Genomic DNA, 21,089 nt, shown 5'->3' with positions numbered 1-21,089 from the left:
AACAGGAACATGAACTGTCCCTTCACCTGCTGCCTGGACAGCGTGTTTGTCACAGAGCTGCCAGCTGGCTCTCTGGTCCTATCGTCGGAGTTCAGCCTCTTCAGGAGACTTTTGGCTTTGGAGTGCTGCCATCTTGCCTCCCAGGAGTCTTCCTGTCCATCTGTGGACATACAACAGCAGCAATGAAAGGTGTGATGTTAGACTAGGGCCGATGGTGAGAATAAGAACCTTGGGTGTTTGAAACTGATTCGATGGAGAGAACCCGCCGTCCAACTGAGGACAGTTTCCTGCAGACAGCTGCAGAAGAGGTGTAAGACAGGTGGGTGTCGGCCAGCGACTTGATGTCCTGTAGGGGAAGGAGACCAGAAGGTTTGTAATGTTCAGCCTTCTTTTAGGTGTTTTGTTAGAGAAACAATTCATTTTTATAACATGGAATTGAAATAATTTCATTGTCATAATTTAAAGACATAATTTTTATCCAGTTTGAAAATCCTGTTGCTGCTTTTACTCCACATACCTCCTATAGGTATCCATAATCTACCTAAGGAGCCCTGGACACGTGACGGCACGCCTCTCGGTAACCATCACGGTCACCAGTTCTGAGGATGGGATTGATGTCATCCCCATAGCTCTTTACTTCAAAAAGATGTGGAAGCTTTACCCTAAACACAGCTAACTTTGAGAGGTTTCTGCTTTGATCATCTGGGGCCAGAACAAGCAGCTTAGAGGATGGTCTGCACATGTCTGGTTGGTGAATGAATTCCAGTTCTTTATTCCCAAATCCTTTGTAAAGGGTTAATTTACATCTATTTAATGAACCCTAAGACATAAGATTCCATAGGAACTATGAAATCAATCTTATGGATCTTTGGGTACTTTTAACCAGAAGATTGGAACTTTTTATTGCAGTGATTATGTAACACTTCGTATTAACTGAGACAACAGAAGAGAGAGTCACCTTTAAAACGTTTAACTATTAACTATTTCTAAACAATTTTAAACAAGACTAACTCTAAACTCTAAGTGATGAATAGATCTTGGTGTGAATGAGACATGAGATGAATGGTATATGTGTGAGTGATGTTGTCATCAGAACTCTCGTATCCGGAGAAGCAAGTCTGAATGATGTTGTGATGTTTTGCTCTTAAGCTATGATCGGAGTTTCATAAACACATAAGACACCATTTTGTTGCTCCACACATACCCTTCAGGATGAGTCCTCCGTACAGATACAGACTGCCAGGTCCTCGGACCCCCTTTCGGTACTGGAGCCAATGAAACAGCGTCAGCAGTACGACAGACTAGTCTTTGGATTGTCTCCAGGTAAAAAGCGACAGTTGGTTGACAGCGTCAAATGGACCCGGAGGGTCAGTGAGTTCAGCTTTTATTCTGAAAGGAACCATTGCTCGGTTGATAAAATGCAACAGATTTTATCGAACTTGTTGGTTCTTTGCTTAAAAAGGAAGTCCGGGTGGCCGGTCCGATACTTCTCTTAGCATGCGGTGAACTGGCTGCATGGTGACGCAGTGGTTAGCACTGTTGCCTCGCAGCATTAAGATCGCAGGTTCGAAACTCGGCTGCGGCCTTTCTGCGTGGAGTTGCGTGTTCTCCCCATGCATGCGTGGGTTTCCTGCGGGTACTCCGGTTTCCCCCACAGTTCACAACATGCCCTACAGGTTAGAAATTGTAAGTCGCTTTGGATAACAGCATCTGCTAAGTGAATAAACATAAACATAAACTGCAGTGAACTGTAGAGAACTCAGAGAACTGACCTAAGATGGCGTGGGGACTGGTTTTATTAATCTGGATGTTTTGATTTATGGACGAATCAAAGTTGGACAGATTTATAAACACCACAGTGACTATGCCACGCTTCAGAAAGGAAGGTTCTGATTGGATGAGTCAAAGCAATGTGTCATGTGTTTACATTACGTGTCATCAGGGTGTCTGGTGCAGCTAGATTAAAGTCATATTACTCATTGAAACTTATTAATCATAACATTGTATTTTCACAGATCGGTCAACATCTTATTATTGACTAACACTTTGTTTGATTAGTTCTTTGATTTATTAAAAGGAAAGAGTCCTTTATCTTCATTCTTCTCTTGGGCTGGAAAGAAAGCAGTTTGGAAGCAAATGCATGACCTTGAAGCAGTCTCATGCATATTAGTTCTGTGTCAGAGGCATCTGAGGAGAGAGGGTAAATAACCTTTGGTGGAAGAGCTCCGTCATCACGTTACATACCCCCCTTTTCAATGGTACGGTGGTTCGTACAGAGACCACCTGGCGTTGAACAAACCAGAGTCTTGAAGGACTCAGACGATAGAGCAGGGTGCAATTCCCCAGGAAGAGGCCAAAAGTGGTGAGGTACGAACCCCACTCCGAAGAACAGTCTCGCATAATCCCTCGGGAAGCACACAAGTCAGCAGATTATCAAGATATCCCCGTGGAAGTAACAATTTGAAGCAGGAGCAAAACTTTATATATCCACGGGTAGGGAATACTTCCAAATGAGCATATTGATCTTTGTAACTGCACTTATCATGATCCAGTGCAGGAAAGAGCAGCAGGAAGGTCAGGTACCAGCGAGCGAAGTATCCCAGCAGCCATGCCGGAATCCATGAACGTCAAGGTCCTATGAGCCGGAACACCAATCAGGAGGAGTAGAATCCGATGACGAATCGAGGATCATCGACGACACTCAGCAGAGGAGAGAGAGCACAGCACAGGGCACTTCAATGTAGACACAACAAGATGGTGTCTAATGCAAATTAATAAACAATAAGAAACCTGGCCCTGTGAGTGCCTGCATGTACTATGTGTAGCAATTATGTGCATTGCCTTTAAATGAAGAAATGGATGCAATACTCTACGTGTACTGGAAAAAGTGGTGCAAAAAGAACAAAATTAATAAAACCCTTTACTGCGTATGGGAGAAATCACTGCACAAGTAAAAATGTAAATGAAGGGCAAAAATGGTTGTAGCCCATAATGGTAGATTAACAAAGTTAATCATAAAGTTTTCAAAACTTAATCACTGTAGTAAAATTCTATAAAAAGATAGATATACAAGTGTCGAAGAGCACTAAAATGTAAATCAGTGAAGTTAGTAATCAACCTACACGTGAATGTACCCATAAGGAATAACGATTAGTGAAAATAAAAACAAATTTGGATGACAGTAATATGTGGACTAAACTCATCTACTGTTAACTAACTGATTACCTGACTTAAGGAACCCACAGCATGACCATCTCAAATCACCCAAGTCTGCACGTCATGTTTAAACAGGAAAGACAACCATGCACACACACAAACATAGACAAACTTGTGTAACTCGAGATAGAGAACTATGGAGCCGACGAGTCCGGCAAGAGAAATCACTCCACCTTCGAAGTTCTAGCTGAAGGCGCAAGAGGTGCAGGTGGAGGAACCTGGGCAGCCGGTGCTTCAAGAACTGGTGCGATGGCCCGAGATAGGCGCCACCCAACATTGCGGACAGAGTCCCCTAGAAAGGTCAACCGTGCGGAGAAGTGATGGAACAGGAAAAATGATAAACCCCTTGAAAGGCAGAGGTTTAGGCAGAATCAGCAGAGGACCAGGAGTAAGACACTGGTTGAAACCTAAGTCCGGGATCTGCCGACAACTCATGCAGCACCCTGTTCACCACACCCACCTGAACCATGGTTGGACAATCGAATGTAACACGATCCACCGTAGCTGGAGAAAGAGCAAAGGAGATGTTATCATAAAAAGGAGAAAACTCCACTTTAGAAGAAGAAGAAGAAAATATCATTTCTATAGCGCCTCTCAAGATAAAAATCACGAGGCACTTATGCTCACCAGGATCCAAGTAATATAGAGAGACCTCACCTACATGGACCGTAGCACCATACGGAACTGTTACACATAGGGTTTGAGAGGGAAGCACAACTCGTGTAGACACACCATGATGGTCATAGTAAACATCAGCTTCTATAGCAGGGGTATTAAGTAACCAACGGTTACCAACAACAACAGCAGTAGTATGAACATGTGACAACTCATCAATATCACACACATCAGTGGCACCGCCATGCAGAAAAGGTTTACCTGGACACAAGAAGTGTAGGCCATGTGTGAGAGAACCATCGACACTAATATATGGACAATGTGTCTGTGAAGGTTCTCAGTCATCCAGGTCATTGTAGTCTAATGAGCTTTGAAAGAAAAGCGTCTGGACTTCTTTGAGTTGCTTGAAGATGTTTCACCTCTCATCCGAGAGGCTTCTTCAGTTCTAAGGTCAAATGGTGAAGAGTCCCAGATTTAAACCCAGTGGGAGTTTCCCCCCGAGGAGGGAACAAAAGACCCCCTGATGATCTTCTACATAAACACATTGAGGGTGGGTGTGGGTCCTATTCAGCCAGAGTTTCGGGTGAGCTCATTGTGAAACCTGGCCCCCCCCCCTATCATGTGAATTCCTGAGGTCAGATGGCCCAGGATATGCGTGGGCGTTGAGGCATCTGGGAAGGGATCTCAAAACTGGATTATAGATGGCAGACAGTTGGTGTCGTAAACCACCGCCTCTGTTCAAAGATGGTTGCTCACAGTGGACATAAATGGCTTCCTTTACTCCTCTTTCAAACCATCTGTCCTCTCTGTCCAAAATGTGAACGTTGGCATCCTCGAAAGAGTGGTCTTTGTCCTTTAGATGCAAATGAACTGCTGAGTCCTGTCCCGTGGAGGTGGCTCTTCTATGTTGTGCCATGCGCTTGTGAAGTGGCTGTTTGGTTTCTCCAATGTAGAGGTCTGGGCATTCCTTGCTGCACTGTACAGCATACACCACTGAACAATGTGGTGTATGCTGTACAGTCTGAAGAGCCATTGGGTCCTTCGAGGTCACACGAGAAATCGCAGACCAGACCATGGCCAGGGACACGAGGACACGAGTTGGCTGAGATGAGGAGCATGATTTGCAATCTGCAGCAGGATGTCACAAGAATCCAAGATTTTGTACATGATTTTCAGGTGGGAAAGGCCGCAACCCCGTGTTCGGCCGATCTGCCGCCAGATAAAACGAGAATGCTGCAATCTGATGTTTTAAACGGCTTTGACTTACAGGAAACCCCCAACATCTCGCAATTCGCTCCATCCACATTGATAAGTGTAGGACTGCAACTAACGATTATTTTCATAATCGATTAATCTGTCGATTATTTTTTCGATTAATCGATTAATCGGTTTGTTATTGTTTAGCTATTTAACCTATACAAGTGATGGATGCATTTCAGTTAAGAAAAATAAACATAAGAGAATTGTGCAGTTGACTGCAATCTATTTTATTGCACATGAACAGTCAGCAGTATAAAATGAGCTAAACAGTGCAAAATATCAGTCCAGAATAATTTTTTTAGCATTAGCTGGAAGCCTGCTCCTTCCACCATGGATAGTGGCCTCATGTCTTTTACCAGCATGTTTAGAATAGAGTTTGTAAGTGGTATGAATTGCTGGGGGGTGAGTGTCTTGTTCCCCATGTAGTTGTCCATCGTTGCCTGTTTTTTTCTGCATAAGAAACACAAATAGACTGAAATAAGTACACATATAAAACAAAGCAGCACACACACTACAACACTAAATCAATATTATATTATTTGAATTAATTAACAATATACAGTGATCATTTACTTTGAGGGTTACGTTCTACAAAATAGCCCGCAACAGGAGATATTCAGAAAAAAAGTAATTTTTTTAACTATTAAAAAGCTCTAAGTAAGAAGCTAATGAGGTTTTTACTTTGAGTCGGGAGTGTTTAAATTAGCTAGAGAAATGTGAAAAATGTTTATTTTGTGTAATACTGTTTAAGAAACATGATAAAAATGTGTTGTGAGGCGTTTTACAGCGTTAGATAGTAAAACTGCCTTTTAATAGTAAAAAAAATGACTTTTTCTGAATTTCTCCTGTATTTAAAAATTGAAAGCGTACAACTATGCCGCGTTATATTCACCTGGACACAGCTCGTCTGTATATTTTTCACCGCAGAGTTGTCCTTTTTTGAATGAGGAACATAGTTATGGGTTTGTGCCGTTTTTCTCTTAACGAGAACATTCTTATAAACAGACGTGCTAAATTTGGCAAGCGCATGATTCACAACACAGAGGAGATTCACGATTGCATCTAGTCAATCAGAAGTAGAACACCGTAGACTGACGCGGCAAAAAAAAAAAAAAAAAAAAAAAAAAAAAAAAAACATGTTTAACATCCACTATAACGAACTCAGCTAAAACACTAAGTCCAGCTTGTTTATTTTCTGTTACTTACCGGGCTGGCTCTTCCAAATGACGGCTCACTTGACCGCGGTGCTCTTCCTCTGCTGCATCAGCCCCCACATGTTTTCGTCTCAAATGTTCACTTAGGGACGTCGTGCTTCCGTGCCATGCTAGATGGTTTTTGCAGGTCACCCGTCTTTTTAAGGCATCTAGAGTGAAGTGCTCCCATACTCGTGAGGTTTTTGTCCGGGGTTTCTCTTCAGTTTTGTCGCTTCTATTTTTCTTCCGTATTTCTTGTTCCGCCATCTCTCACAGCAAGATGAGCGCCAGTAACGTGATACGTCATGAAAACCGAGGGCACTCATTGGCTCATTTCTTCTTCTACGGCTCCACTGGTAGATCAGTGGCTCATTACTGCCACACACTGGCGGAAAATTTAACAGCTTGTAACCGATGTCAGATTGTGGTAAAAAATAGACTATGCGGTAAAATATGATTATTAAACAACTAATCGATGACTAAAAGAGTTGTTAACTATTTTAATAATCGATTATAATCGATTAAATCGATTAGTTGTTTCAGCTCTAGATTAGTGACACCCCCACGGACAATAGCCCAGACTCCCCTGATGCCGAACCTGACGAAATACTGCTGGGACCTCTCCTGCTACAGGAGGAGGGTGGTGAGTCCACAGTAAAGGTCCCTGTGCAACAGGTGCATTACTGTGACGCATTGATAGACACGGGATCAGATATTACAATCATGAGCAAGCCTCTTTATGACCACGTCTGCTTGGATTTAAGAGGGGGGGTGGGGGTGGGGGGGTGGGGGGGGGTGCGTGCGCCCTCCAGAACTGATTCCATGTACATTAACTGTCAGTGTTTTCTCTGATTCTCCAGTGCTCTGGTCTTCTAAGACTATGCTCCAGGTCACGATACGATAGGGCCCATGAGCTTGACACATCCCACCTACGTCTGTGAGAGAATGACCATGCCCTTGCTCATAGGTATGGACCTTTTGCAGTGCTTGGACGCTTTTATCAACTACAAGGCTAGAGGACTGTTGGCATGTGTTAGAAAGCCTAAACCGCTCATTCCACCGCCTTTCTCCGACTCACACTGCCTAGTGGCAAGTGCTCCTGAAAGTGGGGGAACCGCATGCTCACTGCCATGCTCAAAGCCACCAGAGACTCCCTCTGATGTTCTGTATCGGGTTGAACAGGTCGTGGACCAAGCAGATGCCCTTACCAACGATGTCAAGAGAGACAAACTACGACAACTTTTGTTCAAATACAAAGATTTTCTTTCACTTGACTCCTTGGACTGTGGTCTAACCACTATCCATGAAGTCAGGATTCCTACACTGCCACACACTGCGCCAACTTTTGTGCATCAATACAAGATTCCCCTGGCGTCCCACGGACCAGTCCAGGAAATCATTGAAAGCCTCCTGGCTAAAGGGATCATCTGACCCTGCAACAGCACTCCACTGTGGCCAGTAAAGAAGCCTAATGGTAAGTGGCGACTAAATGTTGGGTAATTTCTAATATTGTTCTTATATTACCTCAAAGAAAGTCAGAGCACACACAGAGGGATTAGATTCATAATTTGGTAAATTGTAAACAACCTTTAAACAGACAACAAACTGCAAAGTGTGACACTTTGCAGAGGGTGAGAGTTTCAAACATCAGACACGACAGCCATTTCCTCTCACAAAGAGCCGAAGCTTGTGAAGAGCTTTTATTTGAACATACACACCCACAAATAGCGTGAAACCCCTGTCTGACAAGTTTGCTTCAACTAATGGAAAAACACCTGGCGCAGAAGGGAGGTTCTGAAAGCAGTCAAACATATGTGGGTCAGTATTTTTCCTAAAAACATTTCACTGTTTAAGGGTGAGGTAACGCTTCACATAGACAAAGGAAAAGATTTCACAACAAAGATGAACAATTAAAAAAATACCTATCACTAACCATTGACTACAGGCAACTCAACAAACAGGTTCCCTTGTCTAGGTGGCTGATGGCGCGCCTGGAACAAGAACTTCCAAAAGTGAAAGATGCTAAATACTTCTCCACCCTTGACATTGCATCTGGATTCTGGACAATTCCTGTCCATAAATCGGACCAACACAAACTAGCCTTCTCCTTTGCTAACTGCCAGTACACCTTCACTCTGTGTCCTTTTGGTTATTCCAACTCGCCAGCTGAGTTCAACATCTTATTGGACAAAGTCTGCCCTGATGCTCGAGAGCGAGGTACCCTCATCTATGTCGACGACATTCTTGTTCATAAGCGTACCTTGGATGACCACCTGTCAGAGCTGGACCATGTCATGGGTCAGCTCGCAGCTGCAGGTGCAAAGATTTCTCTCGCCAAAGGTCAGTGGTCCATGTCACAGGTTCAGTTCTTTGGCCTCCTTGTGGGACCACAGGGAGTGCAGCCTCAACTTGGCAGAATTCAAGGTTTGTCCACCATTACACCTCCTACGAACATCTCCGAACTTCGGAGCTCCTTAGGGTTGTGCAACTACTCGCGCCAGTTCGTAGAACATTACGCTGAGATGGCGAGACCTCTGACTAATCTACTGAAGAAGGATGTGCCTTTTGAGTGGACTGAGCAGCAGCAACAGGCCATGGATGACCTGAAGGCTGTGTCATGCTCGGCTCTGTGCTTGGCACTCCCCGATTGCGACAAGGAGTTCCACCTTGAGGTAGGTTTCTCAGCTCACTGTTTGAGTGCGGGTCTCTACCAAGTATATGACTGCGACAGGCGTGTCGTAACCTATGCTAGTAAGCTCATGTCCGGTCCTGAGTTGAAGTACTCTGGCTGTGAAAAAGCTTTGCTTTCCACCATGTGGGCGGTGAAACACTTTTCTAGCTACATTGGTGGACAGAAAATCATCATTGAGACTCAGCACCAGCCAGCGACCTTCCTTAACAGTCAGCGCATCAGAGATGGTGTGGTGACCAATGCGCGAATCGCATCATGGCTGCTGGCTCTTCAAAGCTTCGACATCGACGTACTCTACGCCCAGAACTGACGTAGCCCTCTTGGTATGGGTTTGGCTGCATGCCAACACTGCTCGGACGACGCTATCGCATCAGTCCCGCCAGCCAGCCCTCCTCAGACTCTTCAAAACCCCAACCACCACTACTTCGATCAGTCTCTCTGTGTGGACTTGCCGACCGTGTACGTCGATGGCAGTTCTTTTCGACACGGTCCTACGCCTAGTTCAGGCGTAGGTGTCGTCTGTTTGAACGCTGACCAGAAGGACTCCGGATGTTACTGGTTGGGTTCTAAGACCTCACAGTTTTCAAAAGTGGCTGTGATCTTGATTGTACTACAACATGCTAGGGACCGTGGCATCCGTGAGCTGGTGATTTGCACTGACTCGGACTACGCACGTCTCAGTTTCATTTGTCATCTACCTTCTTGGAAGAGTAACGGGTTCCAAACCTCTAACCGGAAGCCCATTAAACATCAGGACCTCCTCATGGCGTGTGACGCTCTAGTGACGGCACATGACATGCACGTTTATTGGCATAAAGTCAAAGGACATTCTCGTGCACCCGGAACTGATAAGGATCTGAACGACCTTGCAGACACTCTTGCCAAACAGGGCACGGCCGATGGTACTCCATTGGCCTTCAACCCCTTGTGGCTTCTTGAGGAGGTGTCTTCTCGGTCTGACCCACCCCGTGTGTGTGTCGTGACTCGAGCTCAGGCCGCTAAAGCGTCCACCTCCAAACCATCCGAAGGTGTGGTGTCCATTCAACCTGTCTTTTCTGGTAACAATCCTGTCAGTCTTCATTCCCAGGACCCTGCTATAAGCAGGATGATCCTGTACCTTTTGGATCCTACAACTCGTCTGCCTTCTTCCGCCGAGCTTGACTCCATTCCTGAGCTCCGTGCTCTCATTCGTGTTTGGGTCACGCTGGGAATGGTTGAAGGGTTGCTGATAAACGCTGCCAAGCCTCCTTTGCCGCCTGTGCTCATCGCGCCACAGCCACTAAGGTCGGACATGATCACTCAAGCTCATGGTTCTCCCTCCGCCGGACACAAAGGTGTCAAGGCCACGTTCGGTGCCCTGAGCCAGGTTGCTTATTGGCCGGGGATGCGTCGCGACGTCTCAGACCACGTCCAACGTTGTTTGATTTGTTGTCAGTTTCAGCCATCCAACCCTGCACAGAGAGCACCCCTACAGAAAAAGGGACCGTCCACTCCATGGTCGGACTTGCAATTCGATTGGGTGGGGCCTCTGACCAGGTCCAGCAGGGGTAATAAATACATCTTGACCGTGACCTGTACATTCACCAAGTGGGTTGAATGTCTACCAGCACATAATGACACGGCGAAAACGACAGCTATTCTCTTGATGAATCACGTCTTTGCCCAGTTCGGTCTGCCCACTCGGGATGACTCAGGGGTACTCACTTCACCTCTGAAGTGATGGAATATCTGTGGAAACTGTTGGGTGTGAAGGCTAAGTTCCACATTAGCCATCGCCCACAGTCTTCTGGCCAGGTTGAAAGGATGAACCAAACGGTTGTCGGCATGTTGAAGAAGTACGTGTACAGGGTTTAAGATATTTGGCATCTGCTTGATCAATCCCGGTGGCTGCCTGATGGGGTCTGGGTCCCTGGGCTCTGCTGGGTCCCCGGCGGGGGTGGTCGCCCCTGGGTCCCGGATCGCTGGGTCCCGCGCTCGGCCGGCTAGGGGGTGGGAGGCTGCGGGCGGGCCTGTGGGCTTGCAGCTGATATCTCCCGGGACTCTGCCGGCTGCTGGTTGTGGCCCCCCGGGGCGACCTTCTGTGCCTCTCGAGGGGGGCGGGGGCCTTTCTGGTCGCAGTCTCCTTGGGGTTCCTGTGTTCTGGGGCAGCACCTGGATCTCTGGGACTTGGAGCTCCCCCCATCTCCTACACATCTTTGGGGGGCAGATCTGTGGTCCCTCACACTCTCTATCGGACGCTCCTATAGAGAAACCTTACATAAAAAAGCGCGTGTACACACACAGGTGCTCACATGGTGCTCTCAAAAGTATGGGTTTGGGCACGTTCAACACTTGTCTTAAGGCTGTCGTTGCCACTAAATGCACTATGATTTATTATCGTGTGATTGTTCAGTTAAACAATGTGTATTTTATATTTCATCATCAGGTTGATGCAGTGATAGTTTGCTCCTGATGTATTGTTGTGTGTCCCTTTTTTTCTGCTCTTTCTATTTCTGCAGATCTAGAAGCAGACTCTTGTTCATTATTGTTTATTTTTGTGGAACCCCCACCCCCTTCCCCCCTCTCTTCCCACCTTTTGTCTTTTCCTTTCTCTTTCACCTCTGTCTCCATGTCTGGTTGGAATTACAAAGCATTCAAAAACAATAACAATAAAGTTTTAAGTATCAGGCGTGACATTAAAAGTAGACACTTTGATGCTCCACCTGAGAGTAAATCTGTAAGGCTTGTTACCAGCAATCAGACATCAATTCTGTTTGCTTCACAGCCAGACAGGACACAGTTATAAAAAAAGAAAAAAAAAAAGACAAGTACGTGTCCTCTAACCACCGCGACTGGGATATGAAGCTTCCGTTGGTCCTCATGGCCATACGGGCTACCCCTCACGAGTCTACTGGTGTCTCCCCATTTGCATTGATGACGGGTAGACAAATGACCCTACCACTTCACCTGCTGTACCAACCTATTCAGCCCGAGGCAGACCCGGCATACACGAGCGAACAATATTTGCAGGACCTAAAAAACCATCTGCCTGCAGCGTTCTCATTTGCACAGACAAATCTGGAGAAATCGGCTGAAGGCAGGAAGGCTTATTACGATAAGATGGCCTCACATTCTGAACTCAACGTAGGAGATGAGGCCTGGTTCTACATTTTCGCTCCTAAAACTGGTAACAACAAGAACACCTCTGGGAAGCTGGCTAAGAAACTTTTGCCTAAATGGTCAGGCCCATACCTGATAACAGATAAGCTCTCTCCAGTCGTTTATCAGATCAAGATTACCCAAACAAACAAGGAGCCGGTCTACAAATGGGTCCACAGAAACCAAATCAAACTGCACAAGGGTTCCACTAATTTGGTCAATTCTACCACAAACAACTTACCGACTTCGAAAGGGGGGTGATTTCATGCCTCATCGGTTCCATAGCTCTCTATCTTGAGCTACGCAAGTTTGTATGTTTGTGTGTGTGCATGGTTGTCTTTCCTGTTTATACATGACGTGCAGACTTGGGTGATTGGAGATGAACATGCTGTGGGTTCCTGAAGTCAGGTAATCAGGTAGTTAACAGTAGATGGGTTTAGTCCACATAGTACTGGTATCCAATTTTTTTTTTATTATCTTCACTAATCATAATTCTTTATGGGTACATTCACAGTTAGGGATTACCAACTTCACTGATTTACATTTTTAGTGTTTTTGACACTTACATAACTATCTTTTTATAGTACTTTTGCTAGGGTGATAAAGTTTAAGAACTTTATTAACTTAGTTAATTTACCTAAAAGGGCTACAACCAATTTTGCCCTTCATCCTTATAAAGTGTGTATTTAGTGCAGTGATTTCACTGATGCCAGATAGAGTTTGATTAATTTCATGCTTTCAGCACCACCTTTTTGCAGTGCATGTAGTGGTAGGGCATCCATTTCTTCACTTAAAGGTTAATTCACGTAATTCCTACACATAGTACAGAGGTACTCACAGTGTTAGGTTTCTTTTTGTTTGTTGATTTGCATGAGATGCCATTATGTTGTGTCTACATTGAGGTGCCCTGTGCTGTGCTGTCTCTCCTCTCCTGAGTTTCGCTGATGATCCTCGCCTCCCTGGGGGTGGACCCGTGACTCGTTGTCAGATTCCGCTCCTTCTGATGGATGGTCTGGCTCGTAGGACCTGGACGACCATTTGTTCCGGCATGGCTGCTGGGATACGTCGCTCACTGGGACCTGCCCTGCCTGCTGCTCTTTCCTGCACTGAATCACGATAAGTGCAATTACAAAGATCAATATACTGTTGGAATTATTCCCTACCCGTGAATAAGTAAAAGCTTTGCTCCTGCTTCAACTTATTACCCCACGTAGATACCTTACTAATTTGCTGACTTGTGTGCTTCCAAAGGGATTATACAAGACTGTTGAATCCATAGACTGTTCTTCGGGGTGGGGTTCGTACCTCACCACTGTTGGTCTGTTCTTGTGGGATTGCACCCTGCTCTGTTGTCGGGGTCCTTCATAACTATGGTTTGTTCAATGACCAGGTGGTGTCTGGACAGACCACCGTGCCCTTGAAAAGGGGGGTATGTAACGTGATGAAGGAGCCATTTCTATCCTTTAACAACTGTTCCCTATTGACAGAGTGCCAGAGTGCATGAAACAGCCTCAAGGTCATGCATTCGCTTCTAAACTGTTTATGTTCCAGCAATGAAGACAGAAGAACGAAGAATGAACTCTTTTCTTTTAATTAATCAAATAACTCTATTTTAATGAAGCTAATCCATCAAGGTGTTAGTCAATATATTAAGATGTGACCAACCTGTGAAATCAAAATATTAATTACTTTATTATGATCCTATAGAAATAATAAGTACTGTGACTTTAAGGATCCCCACAGGACTCATTTCACGTAGTGTTAAAAAGACATAAACACATTCCTTTCACTGATCCAATCAGAATCTTACAGATCTGACGGAGGTGTGCTTCTGAATATGTTTGGTAATTTTCATTCAACATTAAACCATAACATCCGAGGTATAAAACTATGCCACGTCAGCTCTAACGCCAGTTCAAAGCGTTCCAGAGCAAGCGTCAAGAGCGGCTAATCCGACCTTTAACTCTTCAACCGAAAGAACCCACGACAAGCTGAAAAATCCAGTCACTATAACAACCAGCAGCAACAACAGCTCCTTTCAGAATAAGAGCTCCATTGACCCAGGCTGGGTCTGAACAGACGCCAATAAAAGTGTTGTGTGCCGGAGGTAACTGAAGATGGGTCTAGTCGGAACTGTGGCTTCTTCTACCGGCCCGGTTTCCAGAGAGGGTCCACTGGGCCTCGGCATTCCTGATCTACAGAGGACTTCCACAAGGCAGGTAGACCCGACTTGATGGTGTCTCAAGCGTTTCTGAAACTAACCCAAGCTTATTTCAAACAACATCTTCAGTTCCCATCAGAACTAATCGCTTCTTTGGATTTGCTGGTTCTGATTACATCACACATCATCCATTCACCGTCTCATCCACTTTTAGTTACACTATACATTTAGTTTAAAGTAAGTCTAGTTTAATTGTTAGTAATTAAATTCTTAACTTTTAAACTTGACTCTCTCTATTCTGTGTCTCTGAGTGAATACATAACGGTTACCTAATGTCTGCAATAAAAAGATCCCATCTTCTGGTTTAAATAACCCTCGATCCGTAAGGTGGATTTCATATTTACTATGGAATCCCACGCCTTACGGCTCATTAACTAAAATGTAAGAACCTCTCCTTTCCTTACCGTGCGGAGTCTCAGGTGGTGTGTCACTGCAACCGCCAACTCCCCCCCGGGTGAGTGGTTTACCCACCACAGGGTGGAGTGGTCCTGATGCAGAGACGACGCAGACTCTCTGGATGTCACTGACCTTACTGGTACTGGATTGACTGACAAGGCTGGCAGCACCATTGTGGTTAACACCGCCTGACAAGGTAATGAGGTGCTCAAGGGACGCTAATGGCATCGGTTGAGCACACCGAGTTTAGAATGTCCAATCACCGAGTGAAATGACAGCCTTTAAGTGTTGGAGCAGGTCCCTTCCCAACACGAACGGAAACGTTTCAACATTAGTTACAAACACTGGATGGCTCACGAACATGTCTCCCACTGTGAAGTTGATGGACACCACGTTTGACAAGGGCATTTGGCCTGAAGAGTACGGATGGATGTCCACAGCGCAGGGCGTGAGTCCTAAGACGTGACCCTGTGCAGCTGCAGCCATGCGGACCTGCTCCCAGAGAGAGCTGGACATGATGGTGAAATCTGAACCGGAGTCCACAACACCCTCACAGTCCAGCGCCCCCTCCAGGGTCACCGGAATGTGAGGTTTATCAATAGGACCATTACGGATGATCCTGCAGTGAACCCTTCATGGAAGTCTTATCGGTGAGCTTGGTTGGCCAGGTCCGGTGGCAGGTTCCGTGGGTGCTAGAGCGACCACCCGAGACCTCGCCGAAGTCTCAGGTGTCGGTGTATGCACCGTTGTGGCAGGCTCCGCCTCTGCAGGACCTGTTTCCACAACTGATCCACAGGCAGGTTGAGGAGGTTCTACCGCTGAGATGCACAGAACCGACTCACGTTCTGTCGAATCTTTCAACAGGTCAAGAAGTGCGGCTCCCAGGGTGTGAATTTTTCCAGGAGACCGGCTCTCAGAAACAGTTCTCGGCCTTCGGGCAGGACTGTAGTCCTTGCGAGCACTATGCGGTAAATTTTGGCCATAAGGAGTGCGTCTCTCGCCTGGGCGAGGTGACTGTCTCCTGAAGGAGCCTAATGAACCCCCTTTTTCTTTAAAAGAAACACGATGTTTATCTCTGCCAAGTCGTGGTGACTTAGGGTCCCCTCCATGAGCCGGTGGATTTTGAGGCTTGTTATTTGGAAAGCCTTTTGGCTTGGAGTTGTTATTGGATTTCTGGGCCTGTTGTTTAGACCCATTGTTTCGGTTTTTGTTTTTATGAGTCCCTGATGCAGTCCCCTCGAGTCGTAGCGAGGAGGGTTTTGCCCCCACCGCCAGAACTGATGGAGCGTGAAAACTCTTACTGGATTTGCCAAACCGTGTAAAGGCACAACTCACCATTCTTCTGAGCTCATCCATGGGTGTTGTTTTATGGTCTACCGTACCCATGTATGGGCTATACTGGACATGTAGATTCTCAAGGAAGATTTCCTTGAAACCTTTTTCCTCTTCCATCCCATCCTTACATTCCGTACCAAAGTGCGCGTCAAAGAGTTGTAGATAGAAGGCTTGTAGGTCTTCAGTACGACCCTAAAATTTCAGCTATTCAACAGCTTCCGGTCGGCAACAAGATTGTGCTTGGCTTAGCCGCAGTCACCGGCCACTTTTTCAAACTTTTCTCCACTAACCTCCTCTTTTACACCTTGCTCCTGTCTGCAATCCTCTTCAGTAGTGTCCCTGCTACCATCTCCTATGATCGCCAGACTCTTCTGTCCTTCCGTTAATTCACGATCGCCCAAGATGCACCGAGGACGTACCATCCCGTTTGTTTACCTGAGTGGCGCACCGGCTCGGAACCAATCGACAGTCACGAGCTGCCCGCCTCCGGCTATGTTTGTCCGGTCCCGGGAAAAAGTCGGAGGAAAAGAGGTAAACGAGCAGTAATCCAGGTGAGAATAAGACTTCTCTTAAAGCGTGGTTTATCTGGTAAACATCGGCGCAATCTTCTAGCTTCTTGTCCTTTGTTTGGTGACCTGAGCGCCACTTCCGCATTCCCGCCAGGCCACGTTGGGACGCGGTTCATCCGTCCAAGTTTTTTAAGGTCGGTTTATTCTCATTCCTCAGTGGTTTCTCCTCCTGTTCCCTCCATAAGTGGTTTTTATAAATACCGTGGATCTAACCCTGCTAATTTACGTCCACTAACTCCAGCTGTTTCTGTAGTTTCTGATTCCTCCACCTCACTCAGCATGGCTCTATTAAACACCCGCTCTGTTAAAATTACGTCCTTCCTGCTCAATGATCTAATTCTCTCTAAAAACCTGGATTTTCTGTTTCTGACTGAAGTTTGGCAGCAAACATCTGATTATTCTGGTTCTGGTCATGGTGGAGGCCTAGCTGTTGTTTTCAGAGACCATCTTCCATGTAGCTCTACAACCTCTGGTCACTTTGCTTCCTTTGAACTGCAGCTGATTAAAGTCGGGTGTAAGGACCCGTTCTACTGTGCTGTGGTTTATCATCCACCTGGTCCAAACAGTTCTTTCCTTCAGGAGTTTAGTGACTTTCTATCCTCCACTGTGAAGCTGCCCAGACTGGTGATTGTTGGTGATTTTAACATCCACGTTGATGATCCCTCTGATCACTTTGCCATGAATTTCTCCAGCCTTATGGACACCTTTGGCTTTACCCAGCATGTTTCTGGCCCCACACACACCAGGGGGAACACTCTAGACCTTGTTTTTACCCTGAGTCAAAATGCTGCCAGTGTTTGTCCTGAGGATGTTTATATTTCAGATCACCATTGCATTTTCTTTAACTTGTCAGTTTCTGCATCCCCACCTCCTGCTCGCCGTATGGTTAGTTCTTGTTTTCTTAGTGAAAGCACAGCTCGCAATTTTTCTGCTTCTTTTGATTCACCCTGTTCTTCTGATAATGACCCAGATTCCTTAACTACTCAGTTTAACGAGCACTGCCTCTCCATTCTGGACAACATCTGTCCTGTCAGAACCAGATCAGTTCCTGCAGTGAACCCTACTCCCTGGTTTACTGACAGCCTTCGCAGCCTGAAGCGCCAATGCAGAAAAATTGAGCGCTTGTGGAAGAAAACCCATCTCCACGTCCATCTGCTGCACCTAAAGGATATTCTGACATCCTTTAACTCTGCAGTCAGAGACGCCAGGGTTTCCTATTTCTCCAACCTGGTGTCCCAGAGCAAAGGGAACCCCAAGGTGCTGTTTAACACCATCAGCAGTATCGTCTCTCCTGCCACTCCTACGGCCTCCATCCACTCTGTTGCAGACTGTGAGAACTTTCTGTCTTTCTTTGTGGACAAAGTCAATAAGGTCAGATCTAGCATCTCTCCTTCAGCCTTATCTCTGCCTCTCCCAACTCCAACCAGGCCCATCATCCTAGATAGCTTTGCTCCTGTTTCTTAGCCTGAGTTAACCAAACTAGTTAACTCTATGAAGACCTCTGCATGCCTCCTCGACATCTTACCCTCATCTATGTTTAAAAGTGCTTTTCAGTTCATCGGTCCCAGCGTGCTCTCTATAATTAACACTTCTCTGGTTTCTGGTCAGGTCCCTGCTTACTTTAAGAATGCTGTAATCCACCCGCTTCTTAAAAAACAGAGTCTTGACCCCTCTTTCCATAGCAGCTTCAGACCCATCTCTAAACTTCTGTTCATCTCCAAGATCTTGGAAAAGGTTGTGGCTAAACAACTCACAGCTGCTCTTGATGAACATAACATCTATGACTGCTTCCAGTCAGGTTTTCGTAGAGCTCATTCTACTGAAACAGCTCTTCTTAGGGTATCTAATGACCTTCTGGCTCACAGTGATGCAGGGGACTGTTCTGTTCTGGTCCTGTTGGACCTGACTGCAGCCTTTGACACTGTTGACCATCACCTGCTACTGGAGAGACTGAGAGACTGGGTAGGCCTATCAGGATCTGCTCTGGAGTGGTTCTCCTCTTATCTCTCTCAGCGCTCCTTTTCTGTGGCCGTCTCCAAGTTTAGGTCCTCCACCACCTCTCTTACCCATGGTGTCCCACAAGGTTCTGTGCTGGGGCCTCTGTTCTTCCTCCTCTATCTGCTTCCTCTTCAGCACATCCTGAGCTCCTTCAAAGGAATCTCCTACCATCTTTATGCAGATGGCATCCAACTGTACATCTCCTTTAAGTCCCATGAGATGTCTAAGCTGCAGCTGTTACACACCTGCTTAGACTGTGTCAAAACCTGGATGGCTGGGAGCTTTCTGCAGCTGAATGAAGATAAGACTGAGATTCTCATCTGTGCCCCAGACAAGCTGGTTCCCAAAGTCAGAGACTCTCTTGGTCAGCTTGCTTCCCACACCAAACCTTCTGTCAGGAATCTTGGCATGACGTTTGACCCCGCTCTCACCCTGGATTCTCATGTCAGTTCTCTTGTTCCCTCTTCCTTCCATCTCAGGAACATTGCTAAGCTGAGTCCCATTCTATCTCGCTCTGAACTTGAGACAGTTATCCACACCTTCATCTCCTCCCGCTTAGACTACTGTAACTCTCTTTTCTCGTGTTTGAGCAGAACATCCCTGAACCGTCTACAGGTGGTTCAGAATGCCTGTGCTCGGCGTCTGACCAAGTCCTCCAAATACACCCACATCACCCCACTTCTCCTCCAGCTTCACTGGCTGCCAGTCAACTTCAGGGTTCATTTCAAGATCCTGGTTCTGGTCTATAGGGCCTTACATGGACAAGCACCATCTTACATTGGTGACCTTCTTAGTCCCTATACCTCCAGCAGGTCCCTGAGGTCCAGTGATCAAAGCCTACTGGATGTGCAGCGCACCAGGCTAAAGATCATAGGTGACAGATCATTTGCTGCTGTGGCCCCCAGGCTCTGGAACTCTCTCCCCCTGAGCCTGAGATCAGTGGACTCAGTGGTCTCCTTCAAAAAGCAGCTGAAGACTCACTTGTTCAAGCTGGCTTTTGTATGACCTTCTTCATCCCCTCTCTCTTTATTTTGCTCTCCCCACCTATTCCAACTTCCTCAGGATCCACTGATTTCCCTCTTTCCTATTCACTCTCTCTTTCTTAAATTTTTTTCTTTTAAATCCCAATTGCCTATTTTTGCTCATTTTTAATATATTTTAAACAATTTCGAACTGCTTTTTTATATTTAAACGTTTTTTTGTTTTTGTGAAGTGCCTCGTGAATTTTATCTTGAGAGGCGCTATAGAAATATTTTCTTCTTATTATTATTATTATTCCGTTTGACTGACAAAGCTAACTGTATACCAGCCTCCTTAGCATCATAAGTGTACTCTTTCTGAATCGCAGCTTCCAGCTTGTTGTAATCATTTGCGATCAAATTACGTTTGCAATCAATAAGCGAACCCAAGGCATCGGAGGTCAACCTTATCACAAATATCTTGTCCTCCAAGGTCATTCCCGGACATCGCTGAAAGTGATGTCGGAGGTCACTCAGATATGTGTCAACCGGGTATGAGTTACCTGGTTGAGGGTTGAATTTCTTGACGCTCCGAGACATCCTGTAGATGTCAGATATGGGCACAGGTGTTGCGACAGCAGGAGGTGGAGGAAACTGGCCTGGCTGAGAAGCCAGGGGTAACTGAGGATGTGTCACCCCAGCTGCAGCAGGTGCAACCCTCCGTACAGATCCAGAATGCTAGTGTAGGAGCTCTAACTCCTCTTCAATACCGGAGCCGATGAAACAGTGTCAGCAGTACGACAGACTAGTCTTTGGATTGTCTCTAGGTAAAAAGCGACAGTTGGTTGACAGCGTCAGATGGACCCAGAGGGTCAGTGAGTTCAGCTTTTATTCTGAAAGGAACCGTTGCTTGGTTGATAAAGTGCAACAGATTTTATCCAGCTTGTTGGTTCTTTGCTTAAAAAAGAAGTCCGGGTGGCCGGTCTGATACTTCTCTTAGAATACGGTGAACTGCAGTGAACTGTAGAGAACTCAGAGAACTGAACTAAGATAGCGTGGGGATGCATTGTGCTGCTGTTGTGCGAGCTGTCAAGACTGGCGGTTTTAACTGGTTTTAATCCTTTTTGGTTTTAACCGTTTATTTTTTTTAACCACTGTGAGCTTTTTATTTTATTTTTTACTTTTTAAATAACTTTTTGGAGCTCGACTGCTGTGTGTTTTTACCTGCTGTCCACTTCCACCTGCTTCATGCCTCTCACCTGTAGCCCTGGGTGTGTCGGCTGTGTGAGGCTGAGCCAGAAAGTTGTAGAACTGGAGAAGAGGATCTCCACGCTCCACCCAATCCAGGACCATGAGTGCGACGTCGACACCATTTTCTCTCAGACCTTCGCCACCACTGATGGGGCTCAGTTGGCGGATGCCGTCTCATGCCAGCCCAGCGTAACTGCTGGGGCAAATTCCATCTCCAGTTCTCCAAGCAAGCTCGGAGTGCTGGGG

At 46.0% G+C, this 21,089-nt stretch overlaps 1 protein-coding gene across 20 annotated transcripts in view; it reads right to left on the bottom strand.

The window, feature by feature from the left end:
• Positions 1-21,089, bottom strand: part of LOC107375783 (kinase non-catalytic C-lobe domain-containing protein 1) — a 116,896-nt gene that overhangs the window by 36,214 nt on the left and 59,593 nt on the right. For 19 of the 20 annotated variants that reach the window (XR_011515655.1, XR_011515659.1, XR_011515656.1 and 16 more), the window contains 2 exons: positions 229-346; positions 27-160 (listed from right to left, as the gene is read on the bottom strand). Coding sequence is in view for 15 of the 20 variants with exons in the window: in XM_070542275.1 (XP_070398376.1) it covers positions 27-160; positions 229-346 (252 nt within the window). In the remaining 5 variants the exon portion in view is untranslated. Of the gene's footprint in view, positions 1-26; positions 161-228; positions 347-2,244; positions 3,331-21,089 lie in introns of those variants that run through there. The other variant, XM_070542288.1, reaches the window with a different exon arrangement.

The sequence above is a fragment of the Nothobranchius furzeri genome, chromosome 12 (assembly GCF_043380555.1).
Source record: "Nothobranchius furzeri strain GRZ-AD chromosome 12, NfurGRZ-RIMD1, whole genome shotgun sequence".
Classification (NCBI taxonomy): domain Eukaryota; kingdom Metazoa; phylum Chordata; class Actinopteri; order Cyprinodontiformes; family Nothobranchiidae; genus Nothobranchius; species Nothobranchius furzeri.
The sequence above is the reverse complement of the archived record's forward strand: the minus strand, read 5'-3'. Positions and strand labels throughout refer to the sequence as shown.